Source organism: Ranitomeya variabilis, chromosome 1 (genome assembly GCF_051348905.1).
Source record: "Ranitomeya variabilis isolate aRanVar5 chromosome 1, aRanVar5.hap1, whole genome shotgun sequence".
NCBI lineage: Eukaryota > Metazoa > Chordata > Amphibia > Anura > Dendrobatidae > Ranitomeya > Ranitomeya variabilis.
This window is the reverse complement of record NC_135232.1, coordinates 1063375050-1063396728: the sequence shown is the minus strand read 5'-3', so window position 1 is coordinate 1063396728 and position 21679 is coordinate 1063375050. Positions and strand designations below refer to the sequence as shown.

Below are 21679 nucleotides of genomic sequence, written 5' to 3'. Positions count from 1 at the left end.
AGCAATCCGAGCGCCAGAAAAAACGCATCAATATTTGCCAATGCCGGATCTCCTGGCGCTAGCGAGAAAGCCCAATCCTGAGGGTCGCCCCGTAAAAAAGAGATAACAATTTTAACTTGCTGAGCTGAATCTCCAGATGAACGGGGTCTCAGAGATAGAAACAATTTACAATTATTTCTGAAATTCCTAAACTTAAATCGGTCTCCAGAAAACAGTTCAGGAATAGGTATTTTAGGTTCAGACATTGGACTACTGGTAACAAAATCTTGTATACCCTGCACACGAGCAGCAAGCTGGTCTACACTTGTAATCAAGGTCTGGACATTCATGTCTGCAGCAAGCACAAGCCACTCAGAGGTAAAGGGGAGGAAGAGAGGAAAACAAAAAACAAAAAAACTCAGAATTTCCTTTCTTATAATCCCACTTCTGCAATGCATTAAACATTCAATGTTGGCCTGGCATACTGTTATGACCCCAATGGCAGAGGGTCTCAGAAATAATTACTAAGTCTGCAAACACAAAAAACCAGCTCATAGGGCAGTGGTAACTGAGCTGACCATATATCTAATCCTAGCACCACAAATAGCAGCAGCCGGGGAACGTGCCTACGTTGGTTCTAGACGTCTCGCGCCAGCCGGAGAACTAACTAACCCTAGAAGGGAAAAGAAAGACCTTTCTTGCCTCCAGAGAAAAGACCCCGAAAGTAGGATACAAGCCCCCAACAAATAATAACGGTGAGGTAAGAGGAAAAGACAAACGTAAGAATGAGCTAGGTATTTAGCAAAGAGAGGCCCACTAGCTAATAGCAGAATATAGTAAGATGACTTATATGGTCAGCAAAAACCCTATCAAAATATCCACGCTGGATATTCAAGAACCCCCGAACCGTCTAACGGCCCGGGGGGAGAACACCAGCCCCCTAGAGCTTCCATCAAGGTCAGGAATCACATTTAGTACAAGCTGGACAAAAATAAGAGCAAAGCAATAAACCAAAAAACAAAGAAGCAGGACTTAGCTTAATTTTGCACGAACCAGGACCAGCAGACAGGAGCAAACAGAAGGATCTGATTACAACGATGCCAGGCACTGGACTAAGGATCCAGGAAGTTTATATAGCAACACCCCTGGACTAACGGCCCAGGTGGGAGCCAAACTGAGGAAAGACAATCCCAGAGTCATATCACTAGTAACCACAAGAGGGAGCCAAAAAGTCTAATTCACAACAGAAGGCCCTAATAGTAGGGAACGAGGGATGGGGCATCTCCTAACGCAGCCTGTGCCTATTCCTAAGCTCCTCTAATGCCCTATACAGGTGTTTCCTTCCGCCCCGTCATGAACCTGGTCCCTAGCTGTCACCTCACTTAACCCTGGCTAGTGCACTGGCCGGCAAGGAAGCTAGCCTCACCACTGCAAATGATACAAACACAGGGGATAGTAACAAGCACAAGACAGGGAAAATACATTAGTAACTTAGCTCCAGGCATCGCTGCCAAACTCCACACCACAGAGGACATGGAAACAGGACTCCGAACTCCAGAAGTAGCTGATACAAAGCTGACACCAGAGAGCTGCACACTCCAGGGCTGGTCTACATAGAATAACTCTATCACCGACAGTCAGCTGATGCATCATGTGACTATTTAAAGGATGGTGGGAGTGGTCACCACCCACATCAGCTGACCTAGCAACTTAGCAGCTTGCAGCAAGGAAAACTGACATTAACCCTTGCTGGCAAAAAAGCAAAAAACAATGTTTAAACTAAAGCAGAGTCAGAACTGTCACGAATCCAAACATGGATCGTGACAACATTGCAGTGCTACTGCATTGCTATGTACAGTACAGTCAATCAAATGATCGCAAGTTCAGTAAAAGTAAAAAAAATAAAAAATAAGATAAATATGGAAAAACAAACACGTCAAATCACCCTCCTTTTACCCTTAAAGGGCCACTGTCACCCCCCTCCAGCCGTTATAAACTAAAAGAGCCACCTTGTGCAGCAGTAATGCTGCAGTCTAACAAGGTGGCTCTTTTAGTTTTTTGATTCAGTTATTCCCTCAATAAAGCGTTTTATAATTTGTACAAAATAACCTGTCCTTAGACCTGGAGGCGGTCCGAAGCTTCCTCGGTGAATCTCCCAACGGCCGTCACTCTTCTCTTCTGGGGATGTGGTCGCCGCCCCCTGCGCGCTGTTTCTTCTTAAATCCGGCGCCTGCGCTGTGCGTGCCTGCCTGGGACAGGCGCAGTCTTCATTGTCCGTCATAGCTCAGATGCAGGGTGCCTGACTGCGCAGGTGCGGGCAGTGTGGCCACCCTGTTGCTGAATCCCCGCCCCGCACTGTGTTATTCATTATGCACAGTGCGGGGCTGGGGTTCCTGGGCATGCGCACTGCGCTGTTCAGACGCTCCCCCAGCTCAGACGCTCCCCCAGCTCCCCCACCTTCCAGCGTTGTTATTTGCGGCTGCTTCATTCCAAACGCTGGCAAGGAAACCTGTATATTACGGCAACGCTGGAAGGCGGGGGACCGGGGGAGCGTCTGAACAGCGCAGTGCGCATGCCCAGGAACCCCAGCCCCGCACTGTGCATAATGAATAACACAGTGCGGGGCGGGGATTCAGCAACAGGGTGGCCGCACTGCCGGCACAGGCGCAGTCAGGCACCCTGCATCTGAGCTGTGACTGACAATGAAGACTGCGCCTGTCCCAGACAGGCACGCACAGCGCAGGCGCCGGATTTAAGAAGAAACAGCGCTCAGGGGGCGGCGACCAGCGCCGCAGAAGAGAAGAGTGATGGCCGTTGGGAGATTCACCGAGGAAGCTTCGGACCGCCTCCAGGTCTAAGGACAGGCTATTTTGTACAAATTATAAAACGCTTTATTGAGGGAATAACTGAATCAAAAACTAAAAGAGCCACCTTGTTAGAATGCAGCATTACTGCTGCACAAGGTGGCTCTTTTAGTTTATAACGGCTGGAGGGGGTGACAGTGGCCCTTTAAAAATAAAACAAAAAAACTACACATTTGACATCGCTGCATTTGTAAAAGTTCAATCTATCAAAATATAAAATTAATCCAGTCGGTAAATGGTGTAACAAGAAAAAAATCTAAACTCCAGAATTACTTTTTTTGGCCTCTTCAACATTGGGATAAGAGGCGATCAAAACATGAAATCTACCACAAAACAGTATCTGTACAAACGTCACCACGGGTCGCAAAAAATAAACCATCACCCAGCCCCAGATCCTGAAAACTGAAAACGCTTTGGGTTTCAGACAATGGTGACAGAAGCTACATTTTTTTTTTTTACAAATGTACAGAAAAAAATTAAAAATATGCATGTATGGTATCTGTGTACTTGTACTGACCTGGAGACTCATATTGCCAGGTCTGTTTTACGGAATAGTGAACATGGTAAATAAAAAAAATATTGCGAAACTGCACTTTTTTTTTGCCATATGAAAACGCACTTGGAATGTTTTCCCCGGTTTCCAGTACACCAGATGATAAAATGAGTGATGTCATTACAAAAGTACATCTCGTCCTGCAAAAAAACAAGACCCCATGTGGCCATATTGACCAAAAAATAAAATACGATAGCTCTTGATGGAAAAAGAGGGGGGAAAAACTAAAATGTTCATTATGAAAAGACCTTCATAGTACAATATATGCTCCTCTAAGTTCGTGTTCACAAACCTTGGGTCTCTTTAGCCATTTTGTTTGCAGTGAGTTGCAGTTTCACAATAGCTGGATAGCTGTAGATTGACGTTGAGGTTATTTTAACCTTTTGATTATATTTTTAGGCACTTGCTAAACAAACATACTAAACCTCTGAAATAAGTTTGACCTGAGCATGTCAAGTTCAGTTTCCGTGAAGATGCCGGAGTTGAACCCTAAAGACTCCATAACTGAAACCATGAACTATCCTGATGGGGTATTTATCAACGCCGGCAAGATCTTCCAAGGTCTTTATCGAAAGAAACCCCCTGACCGAATCCTGATTAACTATGGTTCTGACAAAGAGCGAGCTGCACCAGAATTCAAGGATGAAAAATCTCAAAGGTGGTCCTATGAACTGGCCTTCAATGCTCTGAAATGTAAGTGTCCCATGTAATAGTACAGCTGTATTACTGTATGTACTTCTACTATATGGAAATGTCTTTTTGAGACCCGGCTGGACCAGGTTTGTACCTTTTGTAGACATGCCAGCACAACAACCGAAGATTTTATAGTTAAGTGGATGGATTGGGCAAAGTTCTGGTACCAGTAACCATGCTACATAAACTGAGCAATCTAGTTTGATTTGGTGTACCAAAATTACCTCCTCTGGTCAAACCATCTAGTCACTAAATGTTTGCTACAGTGCATGACTCCATCATTTGTCCATTATTAATAAGAAAAACTACAGTTCACTTCAGTAAACTCGAAACAGAAAACTGGAGGCACCAATAAAATAAGGATATTCTGTGAAGCCTATTATCAAGTGACTCATCTGAGATCTAAGCTTTTTATATAGAGGAACTCAAAGGGTTAAGCTAGTAAGCGCTAAGCATGCCGACTATACACTGTTCCTGCTGAATTGAACGACTGGGTGGCACATGGTGGCCAAATGTTATCACAATTGCGAGTGCTGAAGGTCCACATTCACATGACTACTGTCTAAAAGCCACAAATCCAGGCCTACTCAGTCCAGAGCTACTCTGACTATGTCCTTCATCAGGCTGAAAATATTAAGGTTTGCAGAAAAAGAGTCCACTGCTGGAGTAATGTCCTTAAAGGGGCAGGCCATTACTGGACAACCCCTAATTAATGAACCCGAGAAAGTCAGAAAATCGATAGTAACCTCCTGAAAGAGAACCGCTTTTCCAAAGTCAGTGCTCCTTGCTCTGCCAGTCTGCTGGCATCAACATCCAGAGGGGGCATCATGTGAGCTCTTTTAGTGTTCCTATTTTGTTCACTTATTTTTTTCTTTTTTCTGGCTGAGCTTGGACAAGATATAAATGCTGCTGCTGATTGGTTGCAGTGCTGACTTGCGCCGATGATCTAGGATGTATTTTTCATTTATTTTTTTTTCACTTCCTTTGGCTCATTAATACTGATTTCTCCAACAGGAGATATAGTGGCTTGTGTTTTTTTTTATTGTTTGCATCAGTTCATGTAAAGAACATGCCTACAACTGTGATCATTTGGTTTTATTTTTATTTTGTGAAGCAAACAATAAATAGGACAATAGAGTAGAAGTGTGTAGGCACCAGTCTTTAGATGCTCAGGCTCCTGTTTCATCTCATCAAACTGTAGCTACTTCATAAGGATTAATTGTGGTGATGCATATGCGGAGATTTGATATGCATGATATTCAAAGGGGAAAACAAAAGCAGCACTCACCAAATCCTTACAGCATTTTGTGCTGACGGTATTCAGCGGTAGTATTCAGGTGAGTTGTGGAGATGTGTGGTGTGCGTCCCCACAAAATGGAATAAAGGATTTGGTTAGTGCTGCTTTTCTTTTTGCCGCTGAATATAACAAATAGGACAAAATAGCTGAAAACTTTAGTGTGCATATCTATTCACATCCCTAAAGTCAGTACTTTGTAGAGCCTCCCTTTGCGGCAATTACAGCTGCAAGTCGCTTTGAATAAGCCTCTATGAGCTTTCCACATCTTGCCACTGGGATTTTTTCCCTTTCCTCAAGGCAAAACTGCTCCAGCTCCTTCATGTTAGATGGTTTCCTCTAAGGAACAACAATGTTCAAGTCTGACCACAGATACTCAGTTGAAGTAAGGTCAGGGTTTTGACAAGGCTACTCCAAAATTATTTCCCCTTAAACAATTCGAGTGTTACTTTAGCAGTGTGCTTTGGGTCATTGTCTTGTTGAAAGGTAAATCTCTCCCAGTCTCAAATCATTGACAGACTGAAACATGTTTGGCTCAAGAATATCCCTGTATTTCACATCATCCATCTTCCCCTTAACTCAGACTATTTTCCCTGTCCCTGCATCCACACAGAATGATGCTGCCACCACCATGTTTCTCTATGGGCATGTTGTTCTTAGGGTGATGAGCTGTGTTGGTTTGACGCCAGACATAGAGATTACATTGGTGGCTAAAAATTTAATTTTGGTCCCATTTGACCACAGCACCTTCCTCAATACATTTGGGGAGTCTCCCACGTCTTTTGGCAAACAAAATGAGCCTTACAATTTTTGTGTGTAAGTAAAGGCTTTTTTCTGCCCACTCTTCCATAAATGCCACCTCTATGGAGTGTACGGCTTATTGTTGTCGTATGGACAGACACTCCAGTCTGTGCTTGGGAACACTGCAGCTCCTTCAGGGTTACCTTTGGTCTCTGTGCTGCCTCTCTGATTAATTATCTCCTTGCCCAGGCTGAGCGTTTTGGTGGGCAGCCGTCTCTTGGCTGCTTTGTTGTGGTACCTTATTCTTTCCATTTGATGATAATGGATTTCATGGTGCTCCAGAGGATAATCAAAGATTAGGATATTTTTTTTTATAACCCAACCCTGACTTGTGCTACTCAACAACTTTGCCCCTGACTTGTTAGGAGATCTCCTTGGTCTTCATGGTGTTTGGTCAGTGGTGCCGCTTGTTAATGGTGTTGCAGCCTCTGTGGTCTTTCAGAAAAGGTAAAGTGTATATACTGACAGACCAGGTGACACTTAGATTGCACACGGGGACATCCTGTCACTAAGGCTAGGTTCACATTAGCGTTTCTGTGCACAGCGTATCATCTGCATGTGTAAACGCATGCAAACGCATGTTTACGCAGCATTTTTCATCTGCATCAGCTTACGCATGACGGCAAAAAAAATGCTGCTTGTGCATGCTTTTGTATGCGTTTTTGCCTGCGTTTGCATTGATTATGCGCATGCGTCTGATATTTCTTGGAGTACATATGTGCAAAAAGAGAAAGCGTCAAGCTATATAGAGGGGACCACCACAAATATACTGATATAAATTTTATTAATGGACTAGAAAAACACAAACACCACACTATTAAAAACAATTAAAACCAAAGCCAATGAACCATGGGTCCCAAATAAGGAACCTCCCCCCCTTAACATGTGTGATGGTACAGGATAAATGAACAAATAGACAAATGTATGAACAAGTCTACAGTAGTACATAAAAGAAACAATCCAATTGTCTTAGATAAATAAATCAATAGGTGTGGCTAAGTGACATCACCATGAGATAACAGTATGCATGTACAAATATAGCATAACTCACAGCATAGGTAACAGGAATAAATATTTGCCAAAAACACATATCTCAGTAATCACTGTTATTTAGTATTGTGGGCACAGTGCAACAGAAGACAATATCTATAGATGAAACATTCTATGATTAGAATCACCAAAGGGGAGAGAGTAATGTATTTAAGAGATGTAATACTGAATACATATACAGTGGGGCAAAAAAGTATTTAGTCAGTCAGCAATAGTGCAAGTTCCACCACTTAAAAAGATGAGAGGCGTCTGTAATTTACATCATAGGTAGACCTCAACTATGGGAGACAAACTGAGAAAAAAAAATCCAGAAAATCACATTGTCTGTTTTTTTATCATTTTATTTGCATATTCTGGTGGAAAATAAGTATTTGGTCAGAAACAAACAATCAAGATTTCTGGCTCTCACAGACCTGTAACTTCTTCTTTAAGAGTCTCCTCTTTCCTCCACTCATTACCTGTAGTAATGGCACCTGTTTAAACTTGTTATCAGTATAAAAAGACACCTGTGCACACCCTCAAACAGTCTGACTCCAAACTCCACTATGGTGAAGACCAAAGAGCTGTCAAAGGACACCAGAAACAAAATTGTAGCCCTGCACCAGGCTGGGAAGACTGAATCTGCAATAGCCAACCAGCTTGGAGTGAAGAAATCAACAGTGGGAGCAATAATTAGAAAATGGAAGACATTCAAGACCACTGATAATCTCCCTCGATCTGGGGCTCAACGCAAAATCCCACCCCGTGGGGTCAGAATGATCACAAGAACGGTGAGCAAAAATCCCAGAACCACGCGGGGGGACCTAGTGAATGAACTGCAGAGAGCTGGGACCAATGTAACAAGGCCTACCATAAGTAACACACTACGCCACCATGGACTCAGATCCTGCAGTGCCAGACGTGTCCCACTGCTTAAGCCAGTACATGTCCGGGCCCGTCTGAAGCTTGCTAGAGAGCATTTGGATGATCCAGAGGAGTTTTGGGAGAATGTCCTATGGTCTGATGAAACCAAACTGGAACTGTTTGGTAGAAACACAACTTGTCGTGTTTGGAGGAAAAAGAATACTGAGTTGCATCCATCAAACACCATACCTACTGTAAAGCATGGTGGTGGAAACATCATGCTTTGGGGCTGTTTCTCTGCAAAGGGGCCAGGACGACTGATCCGGGTACATGAAAGAATGAATGGGGCCATGTATCGTGAGATTTTGAGTGCAAACCTCCTTCCATCAGCAAGGGCATTGAAGATGAAATGTGGCTGGGTCTTTCAACATGACAATGATCCAAAGCACACCGCCAGGGCAACGAAGGAGTGGCTTCGTAAGAAGCATTTCAAGGTCCTGGAGTGGCCTAGCCAGTCTCCAGATTTCAACCCTATAGAAAACCTTTGGAGGGAGTTGAAAGTCCGTGTTGCCAAGCGAAAAGCCAAAAACATCACTGCTGTAGAGGAGATCTGCATGGAGGAATGGGCCAACATACCAACAACAGTGTGTGGCAACCTTGTGAAGACTTACAGAAAACGTTTGACCTCTGTCATTGCCAAAAAAGGATGTATTACAAAGTATTGAGATGAAATTTTGTTTCTGACCAAATACTTATTTTCCACCAGAATATGCAAATAAAATGATAAAAAAACAGACAATGTGATTTTCTGGATTTTTTTTTTTCTCAGTTTGTCTCCCATAGTTGAGGTCTACCTATGATGTAAATTACAGACGCCTCTCATCTTTTTAAGTGGTGGAACTTGCACTATTGCTGACTGACTAAATACTTTTTTGCCCCACTGTATCGCCCAAAAACAGGAATAGAATATACCCTTAAAGTGATAAATGATATAAAATGCCCACTGTAGGTGACCAAATGAAGTGCCTCGCCACACTGTATCTAACTCCTATAGCACACAGGAATGTACCTTAAAAAATTATTCTTATATACCATGGTCACGTATAAACAATGCATTGAGTAGATAAGCCTATGAATATCTATTTTAGAGGACCCATAGAAAAAAAAAAATATAATATAACCAAGACTAGTGCCATATGATACTACGTAATGCAAAAAAAGGCCCACACTATCGGTTGCAAGGAAATAGCCTTGCTAAGCGAACATGACAAAAAAAACCATGACAAAAAAGACCATCACCCAAGGTTTCCAGGGGGCATGTAGCCCAACGCGTATCGCCACTGAAGTGGCTTCGTCAGGAGCAGGTCTGATATTTCTTGGAGAGCGCATCTCAAAACAGTTCCTGGACATGCGCAGTCCAAAGTACGCAAGCGCATCGAACGCATGCGTACGCATGTCCTTGCGTATGCATGCGTTCCCATAGACAGTAATGCATTGTTTTCACGCACTCATCCGCATGCGCATGCCTGCGCATATTTGACAGATTTTTGACGCCTCCAAAAATACAACATGTTGCGAATGCATTCAAACGCATGTCCATGCATACACCATATTGTTAAATATATGTATGCATGAGGATCTATGCGGATCAAACGCTGCGCACAAAGACGCAAATGTGAAACCAGCCTAGCATGTGACTTATAAAGGTACACTAGAAATGTTTAGGGGCTTCATCGCAAAAGAGGTCAATACATATGCGCATGATAATTTTTAGTTATTTGGTCCTATAAATGTAATTTATGCCTATATTTATCTCACTTCCTTTCACTAACTTAGGCCTCTTTCACACTTCCGTTGGTACGGGTCTGTCGCAATGCGTCGGGCCGATGTACCGACGGACGTTGTGAATTTACTGCACGACGTGGGCAGCGGATGCAGTTTTTCGACGCATCACTCCGAGGAGGAGGGGGCGGAGTTTCATCCGTTTTTTGCCCAAAACGATGGATAGCGACGGATTGCAAAAAACAGAAGTGTGAAAGAGGCCTTAGACTATCTAGTGCTGATGCATCACACACAAATCAGATTACAAAAATGTTTAACCACAGGTTGTAATGTAAGAAAATAGGTGAACAGCCAAAGGGGTGAATACTTTCACAAGCCGCTGTAAACCCCTTAAGAGTACTCTCAGCAACACAGTTGTGTAAGCAGAGGGGGTCCATGTAATACTCCTTTACAATTAAAAACGGACCTGAAAACCAAAGATGGGCATTGAACTCTGGATCACCTGAGATGGTGACAGAATTTCCACTTCACAAAACTCAAAAGAGAATTCATGCCTAAAATCACAAAATTAAAAACAAAACAGAAAAATATTTAAAAACAGACATAGGTTTGTATTACAACTAGTCCTTACCTGCAGTCTCAGCTAAACAGGTGGCCTATGTGAGCCTGCTAATGTTGTGATAAAGCCTGTCCTTCTACAAGAGACCTAAGATAAGTCATAAATCGCAAACATCTTATTAAACAATACAAAATTAAGAGTTATCTGTATAATACAGCCACAACCCAAGAATAGGCAAACTATACATCCCTAGGTGTGGAACATGTAGGTGAGGAGTCCTAAGGGCTGGCCACTATGCCACGTAGTCAACACTTACTTACGATCAATCACCAAAATCCTACTAGGATATCAGTGGATATATAGGTTTCCTTGTGGATAGGTGCTTTGGCTCTGATGGTTATTGTACTGAGCTAATTAAAGTTAATATTTAATTTCAGTGGTATTTTTTTGGATCGGCACTGTTGAGCTGAAATTCTGTATATTATCTAATTGGGATAGGACAGAGGTATATTTTGCTTGGTCATAACTGAGGCCACAGTTCTCAGTGGTTAGCGATAGGTGGTGTATTTGTTATAGACTTAGCCCAGCTCTGGAACCTAAAGCCCCTCATTGTACATTAGACTAATGTCATCCACACCTGCCAATGGTGACAGGACTGGCCAACAGTCTAACGTGTATGGGGGCCTCAGACATCCTATTGTTGGTGGAGATAAGGATCCAATCGGGAGACGGTCGAGATGGCTTCTGGCCGAATGTTCAGCCAAACCATCCTTCGTCTGACAGCTATTTAAGCTTGGTGGGCTTAAAGGCTCCAAAAGATCCTAGATGTTAAGCAGGACTTGTTAAAGATTATGACACTTGGACATCTTAGGAGAGATGTTATCTGCTTAGGACCTCTTCTATGAATCTGAATAGAGAACTGCTCTATGGGGACAATTTGTTGGTGCCGTTATTGTATTACATGGATGATCATTCATCTCAGGGGTCTCCATGCAGCATTGCATTTTCCTGCAGCAGCTGGCCTGGCTTTCCTCTATAAAATCAGTAATGGTGTTGAAAGGGAACTTCACAACAATTATACAGTATAATCGCCTTGGTGGACACATTTTATTAAGTGTCTCTTGTTAGACAAGTCCTCTTGGCATTGAGGTCTAAGAAATTCAAGTTACGCCCCTTGTTAATATGAATGCTACTTGGTTTGTTGTTTATTGGGTAAGCGCCATCCATCAGATGCTTGTACTTGTGTGTGTGTATATATAGTTTACATCCATCTGGTGATTTCTTTCTGTGACATCAAGAAGCTGTGTCAACAGTGTCCCCGGAAAAAAAGCGGCTGCTCACATTGTTAAAGCAAGTATGTGAAGTTGTGCAATGTTTGGTGTCCATGTTTGTGTGGGCATTACATTATCTCATGGCTTTGCTGGGATTAGTTTGTTCTTCTGCTCTGATGTCAGTCCTGGAGGTTGTAGTTGTAGGAACTTGTGATGTAAAAGTCTCTGAAGCTTTGTTGCAGCACTAATGGCATGTGGAAGTTGTCACCGTCTTTGTTAGCCATCTTACTACACGGGGCTGTGATGTTCCTATTTTTTGTGTCAATATTTGCTTTTAAAGGGAACCTGTTATGAGGTTTCGAGCCACCATAACGTTATGCAGGTGGGATTTAGGTTTCTAAACATGTTCTTGTCAAATCAAGGCGTTTTGCCATTAGGAAGCTCAAGGGCTCAATTCGAACTTGATTAACAAGTCACATTACAATATGTGGCAACATTCATGCCTATGATTCTCTGCCAATTTTGTTTCTTTATATAGTTAGAGAACTTGGTGCTAGGTTTTTCCAAGTGGTTCACAGAAAATATCAAGGGAAAGTTGTTTGTTTGTTTTTCTCCACGTAGAGAAAAATGGATGGTACACAAACCAATCTCTGATCAGAACAAATCGGTTTGTTTCTCTTCACGTGGAAAAATCGGACATGTGAATGAGCCATTAGGCTTTGACAAGTTGCAGTGCTTGACGAAACTTTCCCCTGACCTGAACAACCACCTTTCACAAATTGTAGCTAAATCTGTGAATTACTGCACATAGTAGCAGGAATGTAGAAAAAAACTTTTTTCCCGTTTTTATTTTTTCCAGTCCGTTATGGAGAAACAGGCAACTGAAATTACTGGCGCCCAATATGTTAATTTCCTTATTATTCAACTGGGCGTTTTGTTTCTTTCACCCTTGCGGGTTTTACTGTTAGCCCACTATGATATTGTACAATCATAATAGGCAGCAACATAGAGAAAAAAGGTAGATTCCCCCAGTTATGACCAAAAATGAAAAGCCAAAGAGAAGGTTAGAACTTTACCAGCGTGGCCACGTGAGGCCTTTATCTGTCTGATGTGACTACGCTGCCAACACCTCCGTCCCCGCACTTCTTATTAGTAAAGTCCTGGGAGAGGAGGCAGACCGCAGCATCACAATGTCGGAGCAACTGGAAGTGTATATGCAGCGCCCCAGAGTCCTGGTCGTTGCAGTATTGTCGCTCTTCCACCAGGGGGAGTGATGGTACGTCTGATGGCACTAAAGGAGTTCACCTGACCAGGTATCATAGTCACACACTACACTTCACACTCCAACCACCAGGGGGAGCAAAGGGTTCTATATATTAGGCCATTCCTCACACTCGGGTAAAACTGAGGGTTGGGTAGGAAGTTAGAGGAGAACGCTACTGGGTGAGACCCAGGAAAGACCTGTCAGGCAGACAGGGGGAGAAGGAGGAGGAATATCTGAGCTGCAGACAGAGGTCCCTGTCAGGGGTGGGATCCTGGCAGAGACTGAGCGAGAGATAGAACGTTACGGAGCTGCGCCTGCACCTCATTGCGGCAGCATCCTAACAAAGGACAAGAAGCGGAGTATATTGTGGAGAAGTGAGAAACGAGATCACAGCACAAGGAGATAATACCGGGAGGAGTTCTGCCTTAAGATCGGCAACATCCTTCTGAGGCGCGTAGCCGGTGGCCGGAACACCGAGGGAGTAATAGGCTCAACGCATTACTTCAAACTACGGCAGGACAGTTAATTCCAAGTTGGCTGCCCAACCTTTAACCTAATGAAGACAACGGAGGCAAATTGTGGGAGAGGGGCGTCTCTAGGGTCCCTATAAAATAGCTCCAGGCCTACCCCGTCATACGGGTCGTCCTATCCATATCATCTGGGGGACGTAGAGAGAGAATATCAGAAACATACACGACAGTTGTGAGGACTATCCCGTGGTGCTCTGCAGGGAGGTACTACAACACACAGGCGCAAGCAGGAAGGCTACTGATTTCCACCTGCAAAGGGAACTCTGGATGTGCCTTCGGACCGTCCGGATTCAGCCAGCCCTGTTAGCAGTGCTCTGGATTGTGGATGCTGAAGTCTACAGTAAAAAGGTAAAGAGACTGCAACCCTGTGTCCTCGTTATTTACTGCGACCTACACCATCATCATCTACTTTACTGGGAAGCTCTGGGGACATACTTCACCTGTGGGAAGGTATACCATCTAGCTGCCTTTCCATCACCCCAGTGGACCCCCTAGCAGCGTCGGTCATCCTGACCGAGTACCACAGGTGGTGTCACGAACACTTGACAAACTTCACCCTTAGCAGGGCCACGGACCGGGTCGGGCCACCGTGACATCCCCTGAACCGAGACAGAAGGGACCCAGTACCGAGTACCCCACTGCCCTGCGCCTGGGGGCGATCCATATACAGCGTCTCTGAAGCAGCAGAGGATGGCCGACCTACTGTCACGGGAATACCGTAACAGAGTGGGGTCAGACGATCGCAGCGTCTGTTGGACACATACATCTGCGGTTGTTAGAACGGCTTGCCTATTAGCAGTTCTGTTTAATTTAAGGAGGATGTGGTCTAAATATAAGAGTATGACTGATTGGAAGCGATTGGTCCGGACCTGTGTGTTGGTGATTTGGTGTGGTTGTCCTCGAAGAATATTAAGTTGAAAGTTCCTTCTTGGAAACTAGGACTCAGGTTCATTGGTCCTTTATAAGATTGTTGCCGTCGTCAATCCACTGGTGTTTTGCCTTGTGCTACCACCTACTTTCAAAATCCATAATGTATTTCACCGATCTCTTCTCAAAAAATATATGCCCTTCTTAGAACCATCCCTACCACCACCTTCCCCTATCATTATTAATGGAAATCTCGAATTCTTGCTAGTTAAAACTGTTGACTCTCTCATTTAGTTTGCCGGTCTCTTCAATATTTAGTGCATTGGAAGGGGTACGGTCCAGAGGAAAGCATGTGGGTACCTGCGTCTGATGTTCATGCGACCAGGTTGTTTTGTTCCTTTCACACGTCACCTCCTGATAAGCCGGGTTTTGAGGGTCCGCAGTCCTGCCTTAGGAGGTGGGGTACTGTCACGGGGCATGCCGCAACAGAGTAGGTTCAGACGATCGCAACGTCTGGTGACACAAATAACTGTGGTTGTTATAACAGCTTCACTGTCCTATTAACAGGGCAGCACGGTGGCTCAGTGGATAGCACTGCAGCCTTGCAGCGCTGGAGTCCAGGGTTCTAATCCCACCTTGGACAACATCTGCAAGGAGTTTCTATGTTCTCCCTGTGTTTGCTTGGGTTTCCTCTGGGCACTCCGGTTTTCTCCCACATTCCAAAGACATACGATAGGGAATTTAGATTGTGAGCCCCATCGGGGACAGTGATGATAATGTGTGCAAAACTGTAAAGCGCTGCGGAATATGTTAGCGCTATATAAAAAAAATAAAGATTATAAAAAAAAAATAAAGATTAGCAGTTCTGGCTTTCTTTGCTCTGTTTCTGGAAGGGTTAAACTGCATAGTGGGACTCCTGGAGTTCTCTGTCTTATTGTATCAGCTATTCTGAGCTTATTTCCTGCAGGTTTAAGAAGCCTTTTCTTTGCTATTGATAGATTACCACTTACTGGTTTGGGGTTGAATGAGAGTTCAGAGTTAGGGGTAGGCAGTTGGAGGAGTTTTCAGAAGATTTCTGCATGGATTTGGTTTGTGATTGTTTTTGATAATCCTTTTCCCTTTTTATTTGTCCCACCTGCTCCTCCCTGGTTTCCCACTCCGTGGTTTTGTGAGTTATTTGCATGATTGTGGTTTTCTTTTATCCCCGTCTGTCAGGTTTGTGTTATTCCATACAGTTCTGTCCCATACCTCCCTGGGTAGTGGAGCAAACAGTTAAGCGTGCATATAGGAGCATAGCAAGGTACGAGCCCCCGGCATCCCCACCATCAGGGGTAATTTAGGGACAGGAATAGCCTAGGGTCCTACTAGCTTGATTGACAGAATATCAGTCCATTGTCCCTGGAAATCCTACTGCAATATCAGGGCAGTTAAATATTACTGTCAAGCATGGTCACAGCAGATAAAGTCCCTCATGACCTCGCTGACACAGTTCTGACCTTCTCTATGATCATTTTATGTTGGTCAGAACTGTGGGCGCCTACTTTTTCCTGCCTTTTTATGATTAGTCAATGTCATAGTGGCATGAAAGATTAATTAAATGAAACGTCCAGTTGAAAGATAATAAACGTTGCATATTAGGGAAAAAAAGGTAAAAAAATAAATGTTTTTTATCTAATGTAGGGATTCATGCTCTCTTGTACGATACTAGAGTTTTCCGAGCATGCTCGGGTGTTCTCCGATTATCTTGTGGTTGTAGACTGAGTCCCTTTGCTCTTGTAGGCATTAGGTAGCATTCACACAGGCAATGCGGTTTGGTCAAAATGTGCAGTTTTATTGTTTTCATAAGACTCCAAATTAAAAACCAAATCTGCCTCTTCTGAGCACAAAGATATGGCAGCAAATAAACAGTAAATCAGTCAGTTCAGCAGGCACATATACTGTATGTCAGTGCAGGCTCACCTGATCAGATTAGTCCTCTCCCTCTGTTTCTGGCTGAGACTGCCAACACTGGGTGTCTTTTTTCTTCCTCCCAGACACAATAAGATGATCTATACAGGCCAGTCTCCCAGAGCAAACTATGCAAAGAAGAGGTTTGGTCCTACCAATCTCTGTGTCACCTTCAGCCTGAGCTCCAGCACCAAACAAGTGTTTAACTCTTTGCACAGTTCACGCTGAGCAGGCAATAGCTTCCACACGTTACTCTCTAGCTCCAACACACAAACTGCTCAGCTCTCCTAGCTGACTCCGTGTAGTATCCATTCAGAAAGCTTGGCTTGTCTCTCAGCTACAGCTCACATTGCGGCTGGTCACTTACCAGCTTCAACTTACTCCACTCTTCTCAACGCCCCCAGCAGACTGAGAGCTCCCAGGTGAAGACATCCTCTGATTCTTAGTCAAAGCTAGCTAGGTGCATCTAATCAAGACCTGGAGTGCTAGGATTTAGCCCAGTCTTACCTGGCTTTCCTACACTACATTAATACTTTTATGTATACAGTTGATAAAGTCATAATTTGTAGAAGGTTCACTTTAAGAGCTTGGCGCATACAGTTTTATTATTGATGTTAATGTGTAACCAGTATACAGTAAGCTCTTGATCCCCCTCTAGTGGTGGCTGATGGCACTAAATCTTTACAATACATTTGGAGCTGAATTAGAATGTAATATATTAATCTGCACAGAATATCTGAGCCCTCCTATTAATTACGGTATATTATTTAAAAACAATTTGGCCAATTCAAAGAAACTGAAACATTAGCAATAACATCTGATGGAAAGAGATAGTTGACTGCACATACCTGTTATCTTTCCTGTTACTTCCCATTTTTTGTTCTATTTGTGAAGCTACAAATTAACAATAGATTTTAATATAAATGTTTAGGCAATTTCACCTAGTCCGCTGCTGAGTTCTGTCTATTACTCCATGCGAATGGCTCTGAGTGACAGAATAATATTCCCTTTCTACTTCTGACATATGCAGAATGAGAAATAATAAAAAAAAAGATTTATTTTTCATTTCACAGCTCCGATTTGATGACAACTTATGCTTCCCTAGGGACATCTGTCTGTGCTGCTCCCTAACTATCCTCTGTCTATGACTTCTGGCCTCGTTTCATTCACATATTGTACTTTTATACAGGTCATAATTCATTCACCAGACTTTCATCATTTTAAAGTAAAGGTAAAACTAGGACAACCATATGGCTCTAAGACTTTTTACTTCAAGGATGAAGGACAGCAGAATATTCCCTCGTTCCTTTGTCCTTCTCCATCTGACTCTGTTACGCAGTCACATGCATCATTAGGTTGGCTGTTGTGAATTTGCTTTTTGGCTCCCTCTAGTGGTTACTAGTGATTTGACTCTGGGTATGTCAGTCATCCCTTGTATGCTCACCTGGGCCGTTAGTTCAGGGGTGTTGCTATATAAGCTCCCTGGACCTTCAGTTCAATGCCTGGCAACGTTGTAATCAGAGCTAATCTGTTGTGCTCTTGTCTACTGATCCTGGTTCCTGCTAGATTAAGCTAAGTCTGCTTTCTTGCTTTTTGCTATTTGTTTTTGTTTGCATTTTTGTCCAGCTTGTACTTAATCTGTATCCTGTCCTTCCTGGAAGCTCTAGGGAGCTGGTGTTCTCCCCCCGGGCCGTTAGACGGTTCGGGGGTTCTTGAATTTCCAGCGTGGATGTTTGATAGGGTTTTTGTTGACCATATAAGTTATCTTACTACATTCTGCTATTAGTAAGCGGGCCTCTCTTTGCTAAACCTAGTTCATTTCTATGTTTGTCATTTCCTCTTACCTCACTGTTATTATTTGTGGGGGGCTTGTATCCTACTTTTGGGGTCCTTTCTCTGGAGGCAAGAGAGGTCTTTGTTTTCCTCTTCTAGGGGTAGTTAGTTCTCCGGCTGGCGCGAGACATCTAGCGACCAACGTAGGCATGTTCCCCGGCTACTTCTAGTGTTGGCGTTAGGAGTAGATATATGGTCAACCCAGTTACCACTGCCCTATGAGCTGGATTTTTGTACTTCGCAGACTTACCTATTTCTCTGAGACCCTCGCCATTGGGGTCATAACAGTTGGCCATAGATATAACGTTTTCTCTCTTATATGACCTATTATCAGTGGCGTAACGCTAATGAAGCAGGTACGTTGAATGCTGTGGACCTGTGAGCTTGGGTGCTCAGTGCCGAATGCTCCCGCTCTGTCCTTGGCATCTGCTAACTTCTCTGTCATGTCGGACACTGTTCAGACCAGGTCGTCTGACAGACAGCGGTAATTCCGTGTTTGACCACTGTTTGCTCATTGGCGTCGGCTAGTTTTCGTCTGGCTGCTCCGGGGTTAATTTATCTGATCCTCGGATTGGAAGCTGGGCCATGCCCATTTCCTTTAAATGGTTCTCCTGATCTTTGGGCGTCGCCGATTATAGCTTCTGTCTTATCCGTAGTTATCTCGGTCCAGAGTGGAGAGCTGGTTGTTGGAGAATCGTTGCTGGTGGTGTATTTTCCTTTGTCTTCTTTACTCCTTCCTATATTTGTATTTATTTTGCCCTGCACCTTTATAGTGTATTCCTGATTTACTGCGGCGTGGTGTATATTTTCCTTTATCCTTGTTTGTTATAACTGTGGGTATTGGTCTATTGCATTCACTGGGTGGTGGGATGTGGTGTTCAGTCTAGGGCTGAATCAGGAGTCAGGGTGAGGGTGGAGGCCTGAACATGCACACCTTCAGTGTAAACTTCAGGTAGAGGGTCAGACAGGGTTTCCCTAGTCTGAGGGAAATTGCAGGGGCCCGGGTTATTAGCTCTCGCCCTCCTTGTATCCCCGTGACATTCTCCCAATATAAGCCATTTTGTTTTGAACGTGCTCAAGTGCTGAGCCTGCTCCATGCTGGGTGGGTTCTGGTTGTCTTACACAGCAGACACCCGCTGGTGAGAGCTAGCTCTGATAGCACGATTGTAAATTGTTAGACCAGCAACCATGGCGTCTTAGTGATTAGACAGTGGAGGAGACCATCATGGTGGCTTACTGGAATCGATTATGTCAGCTGAGGGCCAATGGTTGGCCCAATTTGGAAATGGGCTGACTAGGTGATGGAGGAAATAAATGTCTAACAAATCAAACAGTCCCCAAATAAAATATACTCTTTATTAATGCTGGTTAAAAAGCACAGAAAACATCTACCAGAAATAAGAACAACTTATTTTTTTTTAAAAGGTATTGTCCTCATGAGAAGGTCCTGTACTGGAAACAGCAGATGACTTTCCCCATTTATGGCTCAGCCATATGACTCGGGTGTAAGTCGTACAGATTGATTCACATGAAATCTGCAACATGTAGTTGTGATACAACCATATTCCAAAGGACATTGTAGGTGGTGGAAACTATATATCACAAAACTTCACTGTATTAATTATATTAATCCACCAACATAATATGGATATAATTTGGACAACTGCAAACCACGTATTATAGCATATAAAGAAACCCAAGCAGTCATAGAATCCATAAACATCATCTCCTTTATTAAATATATATTATAAAAAAATTATACAGATAAACGGACACATGGGGCTAAAAGATGGTAACATGATGTAGCCAGCATCAAAAATTGCCCAAGGTTGGGTGTCTGTCTCCCTGGATACAAGGTATACAAATATATTGAAAACATAGTATGCACACAATGAACAAATATGTATTACCATGTGGTAGTTGTGGTAGAGTAGTTCAGCAGCGGATCGGTTACATTATCACAGGTCGCCCGCCGCCCTTTCACTGTAGTGGAAACGTTACCACAAGGTGGGACTTTCGTGAGGACGTTATCTGGTGGTAACAGTGCTTGTTGCTAGCTACCAGTGCATGTGCGTATTTGATCAGTGTGATAACACTTTGCAAATACTGATAATACTGAATGCTTGTAGAGTTTGATTGGCTTCAGATATATTTTAAGTGTTTCCAACAAACCATTTCATTCCAGCACAGAGACATAAGAATGAGGAACACACATTGAGATTCAGTGTAAGCAGAAAATCTGTTTGGCCAAATGAACATGTATTCTGAATAGGGAGGGTGATGGCAGCTTAGGTTCCTTGAGAACGAAGGGCTGGACATGTTGAAATCCGACATGCCTGACGCTTCTCATTTCATCCACATTTGCCATCAAAGTAGGGTCGGGACACCCCAAATACCCATAAGATTTTCAGAAAGTCCTGCTGTAACTGTTCTGTGTACAATGTGAATGGCCGTAGAGGACATCACAAAGATCAGTCTAATTTGCATTGAACTCATGAGTTTACCACATTTTTGAAAAGAATAAGCATGTCCCCATAAGGCCTATAATTATAATATAATAAAAACACAAGACACTTTTATAAAGTTTGGAATAAATGGCCGTGAGGTTTTATTTTGAGTTACAAATTCCATAAAATTTAACTAAATAACCAATGAATAATAACCATAAGTTTATAATTCCAAAATTCCATCAACTTCCATAAACCAAATCCACCCAAGGTTGGGTGATTTTTTACCCACAAATAAAACCAAACGACAGGAGAAAATGACAATATAAAGGGAGGGAGGGCGGGATCTTCTTTTCTTCAAGCACCGGCGAACTGAGTATCCGACGCCGGTGCCCCAGTATATATCACAACTAAATCTGCCCAGCAACTGATTGACAACCAATCAATCATCAAAATTTTAGGCGGGCAAACAAGCCAGTCAGAACCAGATCTGACTGCTTTAACATGAATACATAACCAAATCTGCCCGGCAACTGATTGACAACCAATCAATCACGGGCAAGAAAGCCAGTCAGAACCCAAATCTGGCTGCTTTTACATGGAGGAAAAAACCTTGACCTTAATTTGACCCCTAGCATAAAACAACTTGCCAGGCCTATGAGGACATGGGACCCCCGCTATATTTCCGCTGTCTGAGCGGGGGGGCTTACATGTCCCCATAAGGCCTATAATTATAATATAATAAAAACACAAGACACTTTTATAAAGTTTGGAATAAATGGCCGTGAGGTTTTATTTTGAGTTACAAATTCCATAAAATTTAACTAAATAACCAATGAATAATAACCATAAGTTTATAATTCCAAAATTCCATCAACTTCCATAAACCAAATCCACCCAAGGTTGGGTGATTTTTTACCCCAAAAGGCCAAGGATCAAAGAGCCGAGGCCCCCCCCAAACCACACAGCCATTTTTCGATTATATTGCCCATGTTAAGATTAAATAAATCAAGTCCGATATCCGACAAATGAACCAAATCATTTCTGAACATCCCTGGCAAAAAACCTTCTAAGTCTGTATGTCTAAAAGAAAAACCAGAAA

General features: G+C 43.1%; 1 protein-coding gene across 1 annotated transcript in view; it reads left to right on the top strand.

Annotated features, from left to right (window-relative positions):
* NSUN7 (NOP2/Sun RNA methyltransferase family member 7) overlaps positions 1–21679 on the top strand; it is a 91932-nt gene that overhangs the window by 9176 nt on the left and 61077 nt on the right. Inside the window, exon 2 of the mRNA XM_077279868.1 lies at positions 3796–4089. Coding sequence (XP_077135983.1) covers positions 3846–4089 — 244 coding nt within the window. The 5' untranslated portion in view covers positions 3796–3845. The remainder of the gene's footprint in view (positions 1–3795; positions 4090–21679) is intronic.